At 40.5% G+C, this 20,582-nt stretch overlaps 1 protein-coding gene and 1 long non-coding RNA gene across 5 annotated transcripts; both read right to left on the bottom strand.

Moving 5' to 3' along the window:
- Positions 1-5,690: 5,690 nt before the first annotated feature.
- LOC123443423 (protein FAR1-RELATED SEQUENCE 5-like) lies at positions 5,691-13,119 on the bottom strand. Of its 4 annotated transcripts, none has more exons than XM_045119782.1 (9): positions 12,598-13,119; positions 11,615-11,680; positions 10,899-11,050; positions 9,326-9,386; positions 9,157-9,231; positions 8,952-9,074; positions 8,679-8,825; positions 6,105-8,577; positions 5,691-5,975 (listed from the first exon to the last, which is right to left on the bottom strand). In XM_045119782.1, exons 1-9 carry the CDS (start codon positions 12,661-12,663, stop codon positions 5,890-5,892), a joined length of 3,249 nt encoding a protein of 1,082 aa, XP_044975717.1. In that variant the 5' UTR covers positions 12,664-13,119; the 3' UTR covers positions 5,691-5,889. The 4 variants fall into 4 exon arrangements, with proteins under 4 accessions (XP_044975717.1, XP_044975718.1, XP_044975719.1 ...); XM_045119783.1 differs by having other exon boundaries at positions 10,899-10,993; XM_045119784.1 differs by lacking the exon at positions 10,899-11,050.
- Positions 13,120-14,072: 953 nt separating this feature from the next.
- Positions 14,073-16,011, bottom strand: LOC123443422. Its single transcript, XR_006630656.1, has 3 exons — positions 15,754-16,011; positions 15,299-15,627; positions 14,073-14,112 (listed from the first exon to the last, which is right to left on the bottom strand). It is a non-coding gene; the product is annotated as an uncharacterized LOC123443422 (long non-coding RNA).
- Positions 16,012-20,582: the final 4,571 nt, after the last annotated feature.

Genomic DNA, 20,582 nt, shown 5'->3' with positions numbered 1-20,582 from the left:
ACAAATATGTGTTGTTTGGTAGGGAAACTGGCAGGAAGCCAAAAGCCTTTGATTTATGCACATATTGCCTCGCGGTAAGTGTTTTGTCTTTTTTTCTTTTCTTTGTTTGTGTCACACTTTTCGGCTTTTTGTTTTGTTTCTTATTATTTTTTCTGGATTTTTGTGTTTCTTTTTAAGGTATTGTACTTGGACAAGCTGGACTTTGGTATAAGGGTAGTCGAACAAGGTGTCCCAAGGATTCTTATATGGAAGGGTAATATGATTAAGCATTTCTCGGAACTTGATCGGAAGAACAACAATTCATTCGGTAGGAGACCGTTCAAAAAGGAGGTCTGTTATATGTTTCTGCATTTTTTTGGTTGAGTTGCTTTCTCCTTTTTTGTTTTGTAGTTCAAAAGTGAGTTAGTCATCAGCATTATTTCCTTTTTGTAGAGAAATCATTATTTTTTCGCCTTTCCTCTCTCTCTTTCTCTCTCTCTCATCAATCATGTTTTTGGCTCAGGTTTCGTTTGGAGCTGAAAATGGTGCTCACCATGGCATTTTACGACAAAGACCAGCATCACTATCTTTCAAAGAGAAAATGTGTTCATCTTACAATAATATTCTACATGAAGAGGTATTAGGTTTTGCCTAACTAAGTTTTTATCTTTCTCCTTTTTGTTTTTTAGTTGTATCGTTAGTTTTAGTTTTGTTATTTTTCATATCTGATTGCCTATATTTTTGTTTTTGTCAGATAATTCAGGGTATCATTGACAGCGCACACTGTGACAACATATGGGAGTCTAGTTTTCAAAATGCTCAGGAGGCTATAGCATCAAATGTGTTGAAGTTTCTATCTGGATCCAAGGTGTCATCTATTTTCTGTGTTGGTGGTCAGGACACCGCTTCAAAACCAGGATCAACAGCGAAACAAGACATGAGCATATTGAGTGAGGATGTGAGAACAGACACAAAAAGTTCACGAGGTATGCATTTTTTACTTTGTGTTCAGGCTTCCTTTGTAGTTCGAGAAGCTCATTATTCACTTGTTCTATTTTTTGAATTCGGAGTATCCTTGATCATTTGTCAAGTTTATTTAGTTTTTGTGGTGTTCAGGGTCACTTTTTTTGTTGATAACTTTTGTGATAATGTGTTTTTTTTGTTGGAAGCAGAGTCTGGTGAACACATTGATATGAACGAGAAGATCAAGCATGTCAAGAGCAGCAGCATCCACGAACCTGTCAAGGTCATCGAAAACATTGTCCCATCAGTTGCAGCTAACAAGCATTTAGACATAGGAACGAGCAAAAACAAACTTCCGTTGCAACCTGCTGCCGACGAAAAAATGTTTGAGGAGTTGCCCGATGCTTTAGGTCCATTCATACAACTTTGCTCCCATAGTCATTTTTATTTTTTTTCCCTTTTTTTGTGTGTCCTTTTTCCTGGTTTTACTGGTGCCTTACATAAGTTTTTTTTCTGCAGTAACCCCAGAACGCGTGGTTTCCAAATTTGTCGAGCACAGCAATGCAAAATGTAAATCATTTTACTTCTTTTTCTATTCCCGGTCTAGTTCAATTTTGTTATTTATTTTGCAGTCAAGTTTTACTTCCCTCTTCTATTTATTTTCCCCCTCCAAGATCCCGAAGTGCCAGTTCTGAAGAAGTTCAAGGCTAGGGTGTGCAACATAACGCATCATGACCAGCAGTTTTCCTTGATTAACACGTTCCCAGCAGGGGTGAAAGAGCGAAACTCTTATTTTCAATTTAGTGTGCAGCAAACCAAGGGCACTTTCACACACTCCACCAGCCCAACCGACACAAATATTCTTGTTGGAGGTCAGATGACACGTCCTCGAGCAGAGCAAAGCAATTACCAGATGGCTAACCACATGTCACCCATAGGTCGTACAAATTTGTTCGCCGAGGAGGTCAACTTTATGCATCTTTTTTCCGGTTCTTTTTTTGTCAGTATTTGTTTGTATGATTTTTTCATCTAACACCACATGCACTACAGGAGTTCAACATTTCAACCAAAAGCAACCCTCCTAAACTTGTGGCATTGGCAGACAATAATATTTCAAAAAACAACAAGATCAATGGCACAAAACAAGCACCAATCCTAGTGGCTGATATTTCTCCCTCTCTGGTTAGTATTAAGTTTTTTACTCTTTTACATTTTGTTATGATGCTGCTACAAATATAGGAGTTGAGGTAATCTTGTAGTACCTCTTCTTTTAGTCTTGTGTGTCAGCATTTATTCAACAATCTTCTGTTTATACATGCGAACATATGTCGTCAACTCAACTCATCAGCAACCAATATTTTTTGTTAGTTCATTTTGGTACTGGTTTAGTCAAGAGATCTTAAACTAGTCAGGTAGGAAATCGTAAACTATTTTTTGTATATGTGGATCTGTTTTTGGCTCAGTTTATGTGTGATAGCACTTTCTATTGGATCTTAAATTTTTTCAAAGGAAAAATAAAATTTCCCATATATCTTCCGAATTTTTGAAAAGTCTGAGTACTGGATTGGCATTTTCAAAGTTTAATATTTTTTAGAGTTTTTAAAGTGAGTTTCTTTCTGCTCACAGGTCACTTTTTTTATCAGTTGTGTTTTAGCATGAGCTTCACTATGCAATTTTTTCTCGTTTGTTCCTGATGCCTTTTTTAGTACTTTTTTTCCTTTTTGTTACATGTTAGCCTTGATTGAATTTATTTTTTGTTTTTCTGCAGCCAGTTAAGAGGAAGGCTGACATTGTTGCTATCAGTCCAACTAGTTTTAGTGTCAGGCAAGGCGAATTAGCCAAGAATGCAGATCATGTGTACAACAATCTAATCAGACCAATTGCAAAGCGTCAACACCAATCGCCAGTTCGGGTGCTAGAGGTTGTTGACATGCCAGAAGACAGTGATAATTATATCATTATCGATGAGCTTGCACCGGACGCCGTTCTCAACAAAGGCGCAAAGGATGATTTGATCATTCTTCAACCAAAAAGTCTCTTGGAACTCCCAATAGAGGAAAACGAAAAGTTCCCTGTGTCAAACGAAGATTGTATGCATTACAACTCAATAATCGAACTTGCCTACACAAAGGGCATTCAGAAGTATGTCAAACAGTTCCCTTTAGCCTGTTGTTAAGTATTTTTTTACTCACTAGTCTTTTTACATGTTTTATTGTATGTGCTATATCATATTATTTTGTACAAGACCATAATTTATACTCCCCTTTTTCAAGTTTCATGATAAGTTTTTCTGTTCTCTGTGGCAACAACAGGAGGTATGCGTTGACGTATTCAATGGTTCATTGTAATTATGTATCACTTGGTCAAAGCCTTATGCCAACTGGCAAAGTCGACAATTTCTTGATCCCATGTTTTTGTCGGAAGTTCTTTGAGGACCGTCATCCCACAATCTCTGGAAGGCACCATTTTTTCCCTCATATTGGTGTATGTTTCTAGTTTTGCTCATCATATTTTTTTTATTTTGTTGGCTTCTTACTTTCCCTCCACTTGCAATTCTGTAATCTTTCTTGTATTTTCTGCCTCCCCTTAGGAGAACATACTGCACTACACAAACGAAGACCAAGTAAAATCGATTGCCACTTCGTTCTTGGGGGCAGCATCAGCAAGTAGGGGTAAACGGCTTGAATTATCAGACACGGTGTGTTCTTCTATGTCCTTTTTCTTTGTTCTTTTCCTTCTTTTTTATTTTTCCATTTTGATATTATTTCTCCAACTTTATAATTTTTATGTTTTTTATCAGTTGTTCTTCCCCACATGCCTGAGCAATCACTGGATAGTCTTTGCTGTCGATTTCAAGTGGAAACTTTTTGCCTTCTTGGATTCTTTATACGACAAGGACTCATTTCTTCACAAGTCTATCAGAGAGAAATTTGTAAGTTGTTCATAAATTTCTATTTTTGTGTCCTTCACTCTTTTATTCATTGCATCTCTTTTTCCGTCTAAATGCTTTTTTGCTCATCTATATGATTGTATATTTTTATTTCTTTCCTTTTTCATCATTTTTTATTCACATGCAGATCAAGAATTTCATCAGGTTGTGGGAAATCATTTTCCAAACAGATCAACATAACTTCAAGCGTTTCAGTAGGATGTATCCTCATGTCCCAAAGCAGGAGAATGGGTCAGGGCTCATTTTTCCACAATGCTTTTGTTTTTCATTCTTTTTTTTGCTTGCTTTCTCTGAACATCACCTCCCCTTTTTTTAGCAATGACTGTGGAGTGTTTGCAACAAAGATAATGGAGATATGGGACGCAACTTTGGACCTGCGCAAGATTTTCTCACAAGCTGATATCCAACACATCAGAATTCAGTACATGAACCAACTTTTCTTTTGGAAGAAAAACACGGCAGACAAGTCACTTGTCACTTCTTTCAACTTTCAGGTTCTTCTTCTCTTTTTATTCATTTTAACTCTTAATGTTTTTCTCATCTTTTTAATTTTAGGTTGCCATCTTTTCCGTTCTTTTTTTTCTAACCGTCTTTATGTTGTGTGTTTTTCTTGCCCTTTACTTTTTCCTTTCACAGGGCGACTTTGCCAACAATCTCCCGCGATAGTGGTGGTGTTCTCTGTTTCTAAGCCTGTTGGATGGACATGAAGAGAAGAAGAGAGGCTCATCTTTACAAAAAGAAATTAGTTTAGTCTAGATCATTTTTGTTAGTGCAATGGATGGTGGAACGGTTGAGGAAGTTGTCCTTGGTTGTACGTGCACATTATATCTGTTGTAAATGGGTCCACTTCTTTTTAGTATTTGTTTTGTCTTTCCTATTAACTCACAGACAAGGGGTGTGTGTTCATTATTCCATATATTTGCTATAATTACATATGTTCATTCTTCAACTTGTGAGATACAATCTTTTTTTAACTCTGGTTTTTTTATAACTACCTTAGTAGATTCAGAATTCAGCTTATTCTAGTGTTTTTCTAGTGATATGATTTTTTTTCCTATTTTCATTCTAGTATATCTTGAGGTTTATGTGCAGCAGTGTAGTATTTTGTACCAAAGTTCTCCGGGCTGTAGTATTTGAACTTAGCATCTTATTTCTTTCTTTTTTATGCTTAGTTTCAGAAGTGGAACTAGTAGTATTTTACTCATTTTATCAATCTACATTATCATTGTGATCATGTTTTTAGAATTTTTTTGGTTAGTCATATTGCCTTTCATGATCATAGTCAAAAAAAAATTGTTTTCCATTTTTTTTCTAGCGGATGTTTTCTTAGTGTGTGAATACTGATTTTTTTAGATATGTTTTGCTTCAGATTGTTTATTGTGTACCCAAGTATCAGGTTTTATTAGGATGAGCCTAGGTTATGTATATGCAGTATATTTTTTGTTCTTGCTGTGAGTAGGGAAAATCAGTTTTCTTTGTTCATTTTTTACTTGTAGATAGCTGGAAAAATTATGTTTTGCCCCAAAGGAAAAACATGCAGCATTTCTTATTATTGGTCTGATTTTATGAATTCGATTAGTTCGATTCATGTTTTTACCTCTGCGATTTATCAGTATCATGAGCAGTGACTATGGAGGCCTTGTTTAGTATTAGTATAATGGTGGAGCGCACAAGAGTTTTTTGGAGCTTCGTGATTAAGTTTTCCATCTTCAGTATATCAATTTTATTCTGCATATGTTTTATACGTTCATTTATTAGTCAAGCAATAACGAAAAACACACACACATTCTGCATGTAATTTAGTCTAAAATACACACATTTGTGCTTATTCTGCAGTTCAAATAAGCTAATCCAGAATATGTAGACATGTTTTCTCTCTCAATATTTTTTTACACGAAGTTCATGCAATCACCAATCTAAATAGTCTTCTCTACTCCTTTTCTCCATCCACGCAGGGTACGAGCAGAGGGAGATTGAGTGGCACAGCAGGAGCAACTTCATTGATGCACTTGAATATTCATATCGGTAGGTAAGTTGCTGGTGATGGTCTCTTTGTTGTTTCCACTCCCAGAATAGTTTCGCCCTGTAATATATGTCAAAGGGTTATTTCATGACAGTCAATAACACTACATTTTTTTGCAGTTTTTATATGAGTGAGTTTTTGATATAACTAAGTGTTATACTTAATTCAATAGGTTTTTGAGGAAATCACCTGCATCAGCTGTTTTTGTCTGGTTTGCTTTCCTCGATCTCTTCTTTTTCGGGAATTCGTACACCTTATCCAGATTAGTGCATTTCCTTTTTGTGTGAGTTGGATCATGGCAGTGGCTGCACTTGTAGAATGTCTTGGTTTTTATGCGTTCTTGTATTGTCATCAATCGTGGGCGACCTTTTGTGTGAGCCTTGTCAGGATTCAGTAGCTCAACAGTCGAATTGCTGTTCCTACTCTGTACCATAGCTGTTAGTGTCCCTATTGTCCTGTTGGACTTGCTGCACTCCTCTGTTTGCTCTCCTTGCTCATCCACTTCATCTTCTCCTTCCATGTCCATATCAATCAAGTCTTGTTGAATTCTGACCATTGCTGATAGTAGGTGCTCAAATTTCCGTTGACTCTTTGATGCGTTTGAGCCAAGCTCCATTAGCTTCATCCCTAGGACATTGTACCTTAGTTGATCATTATCTAATTTCAGTGGAATCGCCTTGGGTTTATTCATTTTCTTGCCTTCCTTTCTCCATCTGTCTATTATGTATTTGTCTGGTATCTTATCCACCTCAAGATGCAACATCACTTTCAGAATATGACAGCACAAAATGCCATCCTTTTCAAACTTGCAACAAATGCAGGAGTAATCGTCCCGGTCAGCATCCACTTGCACCACATAAAGCCTTGCCCTATGTTCTTGTTTGTAGTAATTCTTTGCCTGGTATACCATGTATAGCTTCATACTTTCCTCTTCTCTGATTTGCAGTCTTGTTACATCATTGAGGATGATTTGAAATTTCCTAAAGATGCTTATGTTGTACAGATTGTGTGCTTGTCTCTCGATGTAATACTTAGTAGTAAATGTTTTCCAAGAAACTTTCTTGTGCGTTGCATTATGGTCGAGCTCATCCTCATTTGCATGGATGTTGTCTAGTATTCTCTGGTATTCTCGCAAGAAGCTTGTCATGCTGAACTGTGCACCAACCCCTTTCTTGAACAAAGCATTTGTGCCCTCACTCCTGGCCGTTGTTTGGATGAATGGGAAAAACTTTGTCTTGAAGTACACTGGCACAAACTTTTTTCTTGTTTTCCACATGTCTTGGAAAAATTTCACCTCACCCACATTGTAAGTTTCAATCATTGTTTGCCATAGTGTTTCAAATTCTTTCTCTGTCAATGAGTTATTGACTATGTCGTGAAAGTCCTCATACAGCCCTTGATTCAGTTGAAACACTCTGCACATTTGTTCTTCAGCTTTCTTCATGACATGGAACAAGCATGTTCTGTGTGTTGCTTGTGGAAACACATCTTTTATTGCGCTTTCCATTGCTTTGTCCTGGTCAGTAATTATTGATTTTGGTGCCTTCCCTCCCATTGCTGCCAAGAACTGTTGGAACAACCACTTGAATGTGTTAGCAGTCTCGTTGACAATAAGAGCACATGCAAACAAGTATGTCTTCCCATGTGGAGAAATACCAACAAATGGTGTAAACGGCAAGTTGTACTTGTTGGTTAGGAATGTTGTGTCAAAGCTGATGCAGTCCCCATACTCTTGGTACATTGTTCTAGATCTAGCATCTGTCCAAAAAACGCTCCTGACCTTGTTTTTTGCATCTACTTCCATTGAGTAGCAAAATCCAGGGCTCTCAGCTTGTTTCTTCTGGAAGTACTGCTGCACTTCCATGACATCACTGTTTTCCAATTCTCTGTTTATTGTTGTACCATAGTTACCCACTTTCCTTTTGTTGTATGGTAGCTTGTCCATTCCTCCTCTTATGTATGCCAACACTGCCACTATTTTCCTTGTAGGAATGTTGCACCTTTTCATTGTTCTGATCAAGGCCTTCTCTTCATCAGACATGTAAACATGAGATCGAAAAAACCTACTTCCAGGGTTGAGATCATGGTTATGATCAAGATTGAGGTTAGTTATATGCCATCTTCCATCTTTCAAAGCGACTATCATTTGCGCTTTGCAATCTGTCTTTGCTATGACAGTGCTTTTTCTGTGTACTATCAAGTTTTCTCTCTCAGTCTCTGTATTATGCCCATATTTGTTGCATTTTAGTGTTACCCTTACAACCTCTCCATTCCTTTTTTTGTTGGTTGTGCGGGCAGTCGACACGACTGATATGGAGAAACCAGCTACAAAGGCATAGAAGTTTAAGAACTTTTGAGCTTCTTCCCTCGTGGAAAATTGCATCCCCGTTTTAGGTTTGAGCTCACTATCAATTGATCGGTCATTTCCTCCTTCTGCGGCCCATCTTTCATTTTCCAAAAATTCGTCTATGGTTTCTTCATTGATATCATTGTTTTCATTCTCGCTGTTTGGAACTTGCAGGCAGCATGCATTTGTTGATGTTTCTGCCTCTCGAGACTCTCTGGAGGAACCATCATCAACATATGTTGGGGAGTCGAGATTCCAGGTATGATTTTGCTCTCTCTCAAAAGCCCCTCTTGTTCCTTCATTGTTTCTGTCAACCTGCATTGTGTATAGTTTTGGGGGGTTAATCAACAAATGCGTGTCAAATTATTTCCTCCTTTTTTCTCTTAAATTGTTCATTAGAAAACATTTTCTCTTACCTGATCCAAGAGAATATCATCAAAGAGGGTTGGCTTCCATGGATCCAAGAGAATATCATGAAAAGTTGTTGTTTGTGCATCCAGACCCTCCAATTGCACTGGAGAATTGTCTTGGTCTTCAACAAAGTCACCCAACATGCATAAATACTGAATAAAAGGAAACATTTTAATTCTATCCGCACATCCTTTTTTGCTATTTTTTCCTCATTTGTTATAAGTTTTACATTTTTTTCTATTCCCCCGTTTGTTTTTATTGATTTTCAACACGCTTACCTCATGGCTTGTTTTCTTGTTCTCGTTGATGCCCCCAGTCTTTGTTTGGTGTAATTGCAGCAGAGGTTCACCCCCATCATTTGTTTGACCATTGTCAGTATCGCTCGAGCACGACTCCCGCCCCTGCACATGAGTTTTAACATGGTTTATCGTATTTTTCATCTGTATTGTTTTTTAACATATTTTTTCCAGATTTTTTTATCACCTGGGTATTGATTGGCTCATAGCCTCCATTTATGTCAATATAACCCTTCAACAACGCCACATAAGAGAAGTTCGGCTGTTTCATGCACAATTTTTTTTGTTCTATTAGTTGCACACAAGGTTGAAGGCATATGAAATTGAAATAATTTTTTTACCACTCCTCTTTTTACCTCCATGAATAGAGCTTCCTGGCTTCCAATGCATATATCTTGCATGTCCTCATTCGCATCGCTATTAACATGCAAAATCCAGTGATTTTTTAGATAGAACATGAACTAAATAAGAGATATGTGAGGAAGAAGCAGACGACATATATTTTATTCTTTCAGTTTATTAGGTTTTCATTTTATTTTTTATCTTAATATTGTTCAGTTAGCTTTCGATCAATCGATCATATATTTTCATTGTATGTCTGTTTTTTTTAGTATTTGTTCATTACCATTTCATCATTGTTTATTTCATTATTCTGTTTTCATCAGTATTGCCGCTCGCAGGCTAGCGATCATTTTTTAGATATCCATGTCCATAGTTATTCAGTTATCATTTTTCAGTTATCATTTTTCAGTTCGCTTTCTGAGTACATATGTCATCTTCAGTTTCAGATTTCAGTATTCTATACTGCTTATTCTGTCATTTTTAGTTTCAATCATCTTCAGTCCATGTTTCTTTCAGTTTTTCAGAGATTTATTCACTTTTAGATTTTTGTTTTCCCAGTACATATGTCGTGTGTCTTCTTCAGTTTCAGTTTTAGATTTCGGTTCAGTGCGAGTTTAAGTCTTATTCCGGTTTCAGTCATCTGTATCATATTTTGTTCATCGGTCTGTCGGCATGTTTTATTATTTCTCATCAGTGTGTATGTTTTATTAATTTAATACTCTTTCTTTCCATTTCAGTATAGTTTTACTTAGTAATTTCAGTTTTGGTTTAGTTTTTACATTTTTGTCCTCTCATTATTGTCAGATATATTTTCAGTTTAAACTTTTCAGTTTTAGTTATCTACCTAGCAGTTTAGTTCGGAGTTAGGCATAGTTAGGTACAGTTTAGGTTCAGTCCATTCTAGCTTTGTGCTTTGTACTCATGTCTTCAGTGATTTGTCACCTTTAATTAGTTTTTGTAGTTCATTCACCTTTATTGTGTTTTAATTCATAGGTATGTTCCCCTTTTCTTTTTTTCATTTCTGATATTGGACACTTAATTAGGGCAGGGTGACGAGGCAAACAAAATAATTAATGTACCAGTGTTTTAGTATTTCAGTTTTGAATTCTAGTTTCCTCATGATTTCACAATTTCATTAGAGTGATTTTGTTTGCTGTATGAACTATCTGAAATTCAGTTATCTAATGAAGCACTGACATGTTTCAGACGGGAATTATGCAGTAACTAGGTCGGTTTGGGAGGGGGTGGGGGTGGGGAGGGGGGAGGGTTGTACCTTGTTTAGTTTTCAGTTTTTGTTTCGATATTGGTTGTCATTTTTATTTTATCTCAGTTCCAATATTCTATACTCCTCATTCTGTCATTTTTAGTTTCAATCATCTTCAGTGCATGTTTCTTTCAGTTTTTCAGAGATTTATTCACTTTTAGATATTTGCTTTCTCAGTACATACGTCGTAAGTCTTCTTCAGTTTCAGTCTTAGATTTCGGTTCAGTGCGAGTTTAAGTCTTATTCCGGTTTCAGTTATGTGTATGCAGGATGCATGTATAAATGAAAATCTCAGGGGAATGGAGGGCGTTGTGTTTAGTTACCTGTGATGTTTTACCTTGGTGCCTTGGTGTGGCTTGAGGCGACTGTGCTCTGGATTATAAGCACCATCACCTCGAGATGCCTCCTCCCGCTCAACCTCCACGTTTGTTTTGTTTGGATCAGGTGTGTGTTCTCCACCCATAACAACTGTGCCCTGTGTTTGCATGAATTTTTCCGATTTCTGTGTGTTTTTCATAAGACTTCATAGTTTTTGAAAGTACTTAAAAATGTGCCTCTTTTTATAAAGGATTGGGAAGTCACATACTGTAAAAATGTCCTTCTTGCAGTTAAGTTTTTGACTTACCTACTCCATCCTAAGGAAAAATGTCCTTCTTGGAGTTAAGTTATTTGTACATGCCAGTTTTCAGTCTAGTTTTCAGTTTTCAGCGTTGGATATCTTATGAATCCTCTTCTATATTTCTTTAATTTCTTATTCAATTATTCAGTTAGTTAGTCCTCCTTTTATTTTTCAACATGTGTTCCTATTGGATCATCACCAGTGCAGGTTATGTTTAGTTTAAGTTTAAGTCCTCTATAGATTTTCATGTAATCTCTATTGTCTCATGATTTCAGTACATTTTCTGTATAAAATAAGCCTTATCTAACTCTAGCAGAATTTACTTTTATGTATAAAATGATTCGGTAGTAAGGTAATTTACAGAGATGCAAGGTCTATTTTTAAATGAAAATTTTAGGGGGAGGGCAGTGTATTTGTTACCTGAGATGTTTCCCCTTGGGATGGCTCCAGGTGGTTTCGCTCTTGATCGTAAGCAGCATCACCCTCCTGTTGGCATTTTAAGTTATAATTATTTCAGTATCTTCTACTCTTATTTTATAAGATTTTCTTGTACTTCCAATTTTTCAGTTAAACGTTTTTCAGTATTGTGATTTGTTTCTCGTATCAACTATCTAAAATTCAGTATTCTGTCAAAAGATCCAATTACACTAGCATGTTTCTGACATGCATAAAATTCAGTATTCTGTAAAACAAATCATGTTTTCTCAGTATCTCATTAGTCTCTTCTATTTTTTTATGCATGTCAGTTTTTAGTAATAGTAGTAAACCTGAATTGGATCTATTTAAATATCTGAATTTCATAGTTTTAGTATCACCATGTGCTCCATTCCCCTCATGATATTCATCATTTTTTCAATTTTTTAAGCCTGAGTTATGTGACTGTTCACTCTATCAACTATCTGAAATTCAGTACACTAACAAGAATAAGCTTTTGCTTGTTTGCTCCGGGGGATGGAGGCCACAGTCTGAGGGTGTAGTTTTTTCAGTTGCTCAATGTCAGTCTTCATTCTTTCTATGCAGGTAAGATTCCAATCTTGTAATCATTTTATTTTACCACCTATCATATTTTACAGGGTCCAATCATTCATTCTCTATATTTTTTCAGTAGATTCCACCTGTCAGATTTTTCAAGGATTTGGTATTTTTTAGTTCTTGAGCTATGAGTATATACAAGGATTGTGCTAGCACTTTTTCAGTCATGTTCCTATTTTGCTAGTTATTTTTTTCTAGGTAAAATATGAACACATTCAGTCACATTCAGTCACCCCCTACATTTTTTTCTAGGTAAAATATGAACACATAGCACATGTCTTTCTCTGAATTTTCAGATTTTATTCACAGTTTTGAAAGATTTCTTTTGGTAAGGGAAAGTATGCAACTAGTGGGGGCGAGAGGGGGTGTACCTTAGTTTGGGCATGGTCAGTATGCGGCGGCTCCAAGTATCCCAGATCTGGATCGCAAGGATCCATGTCTTCTCCCCCGTCAGCCCCTGCACAAAGCTTTTACTTGCAGAAGAAGAAGGTGATCGGGACGAAAAGGCTTTGGACTGGGGTGGGGAGATTGGAGATCGGGGGCCAACCCAGTTCGCTAAACAGGTGAGACACAGGGGTGGTGGGCAGGGCTCGGTGGGCAGCCTACACGTTTTTGTGTTAACGGGTCCGCTAGGAGCCCAATAGGCTTGGGCAGATTTTTGACCTGAAGCATGAAAGAAAACAAACGTTTTTCTGTACTGATGAAGCAGGAAAGAAAAGAAACATACTTAGACCCGTGTCAATCAGCTATTGGAACAAAAAACGACCTGACATGAATTTAAAAACAGACGACTGTTCATTAGTCACTCCCTTTAATTAAATTGACTTCAAGTTATCTAGAACCATTTCCATGTTGCCACATAACCGCGAGCACGGCTTTCCGAAAGATTTAACCCTGCAGGGATGCTCCAACTAGTCCATCACAAATTACCACAAGCCGCATAGAAATCCTCGATTACGAAACTCGCGATCTCGTCGGCCTCCTTAGTGGAAAACCTCAACTCTGAGATTACCCAAAGTTTCACCGGAATTCCGATGCAAAAGATATTTCGTCAAAGGTAAAAACTAATCCAGCAAGGCCGCTCGACGTGTCGACGATCCCGATAAGAGCCGTGTATCTCGTTCTCAGGACACGACGGATAAGCGAAGCATACGGTGGCCTGATAGACATCACCCGAGTTGCCCCGGATTGGCCCCGCACGGTGCTCTGTTTTGAATCAGCACCATCAACACTGGCCCTCCCTGTATTATGTTGACTTACTCCTCGGGTAGCGCTAACTCCCTATGCTTTTAGTATTAACAGAATTATTATGTTGGGCAAATATAGTACCAATGTTGGGCCTTGCTAGACCAACTTTAGTCTAAAACGAATTATCAAGGGGGTCGCCATAACAACCTCGATAATGTTAGGAGCGCTCAATTATGGAATATAACACCGGTAGCCGAAACTAAGGAGGCAAAGGTGGAACAAAACACCAGGCTAGAAAGGTCGAGACTTCCATCTTTTACTATATAGGTGCATTAAATTAAATAGCATTGATAGGGTGCTATAACAAGGAACCCATGTTATCACATGGAAGCAACTGCACCTGCAACTAGCAACGATAACACATGTTTAAGCAAGCGGTAACATAGCCAATCAGTGGTTTGCTATGTTGTGAACAGGTTGAAGGTTTTCATAACAATGTTGGGAGGCTGATATTTAACAGGTGGTAGTCAGCAAGACATAACGATAGAAACGATAAAAACTAGCATGGAAATGATAGTAACGGTATCTGGGAAATGGTCATCTTGCCTGAGATCCCGTTGAGGAGAAGAACGACTCCGTGAAGCAGACGAACCGATGTAGTCGAACGGGTCCTCACTTTCCGACATGCTTGCGGAACTCTATCGAGACGAAGCAAACCGGAAACAAGAATCAACACATGATATTCACCACGGCACAGGCACGATAAGATGCAATCCACATATGATGCAGGATCAGTTGAATATATGCAAGACATGGCATGACAATTCACAACAATCAAGCACTACACATTAAGTGAAGTTCAATATGCAACGATTTTCATATTGACGAAACTCCACATACAAATTAGTTCTATCCCGATTAGGTACACGGCAATATTAATTGTGGTTAAACATGGCAAAAGGTGAAGCGTGATTAATCTACCTATCTAGGCATTTTAAATAAGGTCGAAAACGACATATAGCATCTCCAAGATGACCCCATACATTAATTTATAATTCTGTCCAGATCTGAACTAACACATTTTAATATTTGTTAAACAACAAAATAAAGTGGTTCATGTTAAACTACACGTCGGAACTGTTCCGGTCCATTTACATATATGGTTCATCTCCAACGGAGGTACGGTTAAATAACTACGGGCTAAACCGTTTCTATCACGTCGACGCGTAAACCGATGCAAACAGCATGTTTAAGTATTTTTATCATGCATGAAAGTTGAAAATTAATAGTCTACGTGAAATGCTACATGTTTTACATATATAACTCTCTGCGATCCGACGCACGGATTTAAAACTACGACCGTTTCAAAAATAATGCTTGTTTTTCTGAAATTATTAAAACCTGTAACACTAGACAAATCACAGCGAGTAAAAAAAATGACTGGGCCGGATTGCAACTTGGTGCAGCAGCCCACGCAGAATTGGGCTCAACCTGTAGGGGATGAGCAAAACAAAAACATGCCAAAAAGAAATGGGTCATCAGGGACTCTAACCCTGCACCTTTAGGATGTCTTTACGCACATATGACCACTGCACCATGTTTCTACTCTGAAACAAAAAGAATGCTCGTGCAAGATGTATCATACCCCTGCGCTGATCTAACGACAATCTGCGATAGCTCTCTATACAGCCAACACCTAAAATCCAAGCAAAAATGAGGACACCTGGGAATTGAACCCATAACCTCTCGGTGGTAAGCACGCAAAGCGGACCAGCTCGCCTACTGCATGTGTTCGAATTAAACCAGGAGCTCCTTTTTTTTGAACCATGCAAAGTCCAGGCCTTCTACTTCGTGAATACAGGAAACTGACAGGGGAAAACAGACCTTGCGGGGGTGCCGTGGCTGGAGACCAGCTCCAAGCGAGGGGGCGAGGCCGGGTCCTCGCGAGGCGCGCTGGATGGGCCTTGGTAGAGGCTAGCCCACGCGCGGGCAAGCAGAGGAGTAGCGAGGCGCTCGTCCTCCCCTGCATCTTAGGCATGGCCATGGCGGGGATGAGGCCGGAGCGGACGCGGGAGGCGCGGAGAAGGCCTAATCCGGCGAGGTCCTGCGGCAGAATGAGTGTGTCTGGTCCGGCGGGACCCGTTCCCGGCGACGCGAGATCGATCCGGGCAGAGGAGGCTCGAGTTCCTCCATGGCTGCTTCAACTGGAGCTCCTGCAATAGATGGACAGAGGGCACACAGATGAGAGAGAGCTCAAAGGTGAGAAGGAGAGAGAGAAACCGAACGGGGAAGGAGAGGCAGAGGCGGGGCATCGGCCTGGTCCTGGTCGTCGAACGCACCGGTGGCTCCGGCGGCTGCTGGCCCGAGGAGGCAACACGGTGAGGCCACGGCTGCACAAGGTAGAGCTTGGGGTCCTCACGATCTGGGGCTGACGGGGCTGCTGGATGCACTCTCGACCGTCGGATCTCGAATCCGATGGTCAGGATCGAAGGTGGGGTGGATCAGATCTAGTGGCTCGGGTTGGATGGTTCGGTGGTGGAGGCTGGTTGGCTGTGCACAGAAATTGAGGAGGTGGCGGCTGGGGATGGACAACTTGCCTACGGGTTTGGACAGGTTTGGCTAGGGTTGCATTGCTATTTATAGTAAGTGGGTAATTAGAGGGGGTTTCGCACCGTTTTAGAGCCCTCCGATCGTGATCAGACGACTTTATAGTAAGTGTATTCACCCCCTCTAGACGTCCCTTCTTGATCCAACAAAACGCTAGGCCAATCGTTGGCCCATGTAAAGTCTTCACCGGCTCCAACACCACGGCCGAAGACCCCTCCGTCCAGAACCCAGATTCTTAGGTCCAAGGTCTCGCCACCCCACCTCCTGCCCAAGGGCTGGCCAGGGTGAGGTGGACCGAGGAGATGGAGGAGCCATTGAAGGGTTCTCCCTCGAGGAAGAGCATCGTGCTTTGATAGGCGTGGCGTTGTAGAGCTTCCGGGTCATGGGGCCAGATTTCACGAGGTCTTTAAGGGCCTTGTTACGAGCTTTGAGGTATTATTTTACCCTTGTGCAAAAATAGTTTTTGTTTTGCGTTTAATTTGCAAATCCATGAACCCATCCGAGGACGTGCTCTTATGGCCTTCTCGATGGCCTGGTCATTGAGTAGCCCCCGAGCCAAGGCCAGTTTCAAAGAACCGGTGTTGGGATCGAATAGTAGCAGGATCTTGATGAGTAGCCCCTAGGATGTTGTCTAGTGTAATGAAGTGCTCATCCGAGGTTAATAAATTGATCGTCAGGCTTATGTAAAAAATCCTTGTCTTGAAGGTTTCTACCCTAGATCTAGGACCCATCTCGGAGGAGATAGCAGAGAGGAACTAGAAGCTTGAGAGGTCCGGGAAAGACCTTGACATGATGAACCAATCGTTCGAGCAGTCTCAAGGTAAACAATCAGTACTTCGTGTTCTTGAATGTAAATTTAAACACGAGGAACATACAATGTTTGTTGTTGAATTAGGGGTTGATACCAAACTTGTTTGAATGACAACAGCTTTGGATGCGTTTGAGGGGCTCAAGGCCGAGCTCAAGAAAGCTCAGGAGAGGGAGCAGCAGAAGGTTGCGGCTGTGAAGGTGGAGAAGCCCAAGATGCCGAGAAGGTGGCTAGGGAGAAGGACGAGGTGCGGGTCCTGGAGGTCGTGGAGACCCTTAAGGACGACTTTGAAGCACGTGATAAACATCAGGTTGAGGAGACACGGGCAAAAGAAGATCTCAAGAAGCTCCATCTTGCGCACTCCGAGCTCCAGATCGCGGCCCAGTCCAACCGCTTGGTGCTCCAGCAAGTGGGGCAAACATCCGAGGGTAAGTTGTACTTAATGCAGTGTGTGTTTGGCACCAAAGGGTCCCTCGGGCTCACCCAGGTGCGTTGTTCCACAAAGGTCTTCACAGATTTTCCAAAGAGTGTGACGGACGTCGTCCAACACTCCAAACAATTGGAGGGACATGAGGAGAAGACATTCTGGCTGCAGTTCCGGGAGTTCCCATCATCACAGCTGCTGAACCATCGAATGGAGCAGCTGGTGGACTTATTCTGCATGGCGAGGCTAGTGCTCCAAGATCGTGCTTAGTCTTGCTTTTGCATTGGTTTCCCTCCAAGCTTAAAGGGTGATGTAGCATAGCGATGACAAGTATTTAAACTAGTTAAGAAATCAAGGTATCAATCCAGTAGCAAGATCCACAAGACTATGTAAGCAGTACGTGCACAAAATAACAAAGCCTCGCAACCCAACAAGAGTTTGGGGTTGTCAATCCCTCATGGGTAAAGTAAGGATAGATTGATAGATGCAAAAAAGAGTGATAGAAATAGAACGTAGCAAGGTACCATTTTTGATATTATAGATCTGAAAACAAAGGGCAAGTAAAGTATAAACGCAAATAGCAAAGTAGCGATTACAAATAGATGATGTGAAGTAGACCCGGGGGCCGTAGGTTTCACTAGTGGATTCTCTATAGAAATAGAAAATGGTGGGTTGATTATTGTTGGGCAATTGATAAAAGAGCAAATAATTATGATGATATTCAAGACAATGATCATATATATATAGGCATCACGTCCAAGATAATTAGAGCAACTTCTGCGTGCATCTACTTCTATTACTCCACACATCGACCGTTATCCAACATGCATCTAGTGTATTGAGTTCATGGAGAAATGGAGTAATGCCTTAAGAACAATGACATGATGTAGACAAGATCTACTCATGTAGGAATAGACCCCATCGTTTTATCCTTGATAGCAATGATACATCCGTGTCACGTCTCTTTCTGTCACTGATATTGAGCACCGCAAGATCGAACTCATCACAAAGCGCCTCTTCCCATTGCAAGATAAAAGATTAAGTTGGCCAGAAAAAAACCAAATATCGGAGAAGAAATACAAGGCTATAATAATCAAGCATCAATATGTTTTCATAGATCTGATCATAAACTCACAATTCATCGGATCCTAGAAAACACACCAAAAAAGAAAGAGTTACATCATATGGATCTCCAAGAGACCACATTATTGAGAAACAAAATGAGAGAGAAATCCATCTAGGTAATGCCTAAGGACCCGTAGGTCTGATATGAACTACTCACACATCATCGGAGGAGCACCAATGAGGATGGTGAACCCCTTCCGTGATCGTGTTCTTCTCCGGAACGGGCTCTAGATTGGATTCCCTAGCTCTAGAACTTGTGGCGGCTGAAATGATTTTTTTGTCGACTCTTCTAGGGTTTTCTGAACACTGGGGTATTTATAGAGCTCAAAGGCGGCGGAGGACGTGCCCAAGGTCCCCACTAGACACCAGGCCGCGCCAGGGGCCTCTAGCACGCCCTCATATATACTGGCCCCCCTGGGCCTCGTATTTTTCTCATTCTTGGCTCCCAAGTTTCCTTATAGTCCAAAAAAATCTTCTTAAAATTTCATGGCAATTGGACCTCATCTGATATGGATTTTCTGCGAAGGAAAAAACAGCAAAAAATAGTACCTCACACTAGGCACTATGTCAATAGGTTTGTCCCAAAAAATGATATAAAGTTGCTATCGAATGATTATAAAACATCCAAGAATGATAATATAATAGCATGGAACAATAAAAAATTATAGATGCATTGTATACATATCAGCATCCCCAAGCATAATTCCTACTCGTCCTCGAGTAGGTAAATGATAAAAACAGAATTTTTGATGTGGAATGTTGCCTCACATGTTCATCATATTCTTTTTCTTTCGGTATGGACATGTGGACTTATAGATGATGCAAAGCAATGGTCTATAATTTAACATGAAAAATCTCATTACTCAAGCATATAACAAGAAATCATGTCTTCCAAAATATCAATGCTAAAGAACGTTATCCCTAGCCCATCATGCTCGATTATTGATCCATTCATGCAACAGACTCAAATATTAACTACATCATATGATCAAGTATGATAATGGTGTTCCTTAGTTGGTGCTTCATAAGAGAAGATGGAGACTCAAATTCAAAATAAAAATTGCATAGACGATGCTGCAGCCTGCCTTGCGCTCTGGCAGCAAGGAGTCGGTGCATCTCTGCACTTAGGTGGTGCAAAAGATCTGCACGGAGGAGCACATGTGATGACAGGGGCAGGGACATTCTGGAAGAGGTGCATGGGACCCTGATGTGCAGCTGCTTGTAACAGCCCGGAACCGATGCTCCACAAGATTCCCTTTTTATTCCATTGTCGCCGTGTGATTTATTTGGTTGTTGCATTCATCATCGCATCATTCACATCCTGCGCATTGCATCGCCACTCCATCGCCATCATTTTCCAAAACTTGCATCCGTTGTTAGTTGTCGGTTTTGTCCGTTTTCTCCTTGACCGTTTCAAGACAACGCACACACGAACAAGCCCGCAGCATCATTAAACTATTATTTTAAAATTATATATAAAAATTTCTTGGAATGGGTTGAAAGTAGGCGTGCGTCTTGTTATTGTGTAGGTAGCCCGCCTGCCAAATGTTATCGCAATCAGAGTCCGTTTGATATTCGAACCGTTAAATATATAGCGACACTATAGCCGGTCAAATTATCGGACATTTTTGGTTTTCAAAACACCTGTTATAGGCCACAACTCCCTTGTCATCTCAGTCCAACCCCTCTCCACGGCCCACTAGCTCAACCTAGTCCAACCCCGCGACTAGAGTCATCCGATCGCAATCGGAGGGCTCAAAACGGTGCCTAATTACCTAACCTAGCCCTCCTCTGTTATAAACAGATAACCCTAGCGTCCATTTTGGCATGCCTAGCCCTGCTCCTCGAATCTCGTGCCACCACAACCTCCACCAACAACGCCAGCGCCTCTCTCCCCTGTCTGGGGGTACCCAGGCCCGTCGGCCTGCAGCCCCGGACATAACACGGCGGGATAAGCCTGGCTGGGTCCATCAGTGAGCCCGACAAGGAGAACCCTCACAAGGGCATGTGCCTCGCGAGATGAGCGTTTGAAGATCGTCGCCAAGGGCCTCGGCGGGGCACCCATCGCGAGGTTTTCCCCTCAGGCTCCCACATGGCGAGCTCGCCAAAGGCAACTTGGTCGGGTCCCATGACCCAGCTCCTTCACATGTGTGAGGCAGGTCGTGCAAGCAGCGCACGAGCGGTGCGAGCGATTGTGTACGGGG

Source organism: Hordeum vulgare, chromosome 3H (genome assembly GCF_904849725.1).
Source record: "Hordeum vulgare subsp. vulgare chromosome 3H, MorexV3_pseudomolecules_assembly, whole genome shotgun sequence".
NCBI lineage: Eukaryota > Viridiplantae > Streptophyta > Magnoliopsida > Poales > Poaceae > Hordeum > Hordeum vulgare.
Note: the sequence above shows the minus strand (reverse complement) of the source record. Positions and strands in the feature narration are given on the sequence as shown.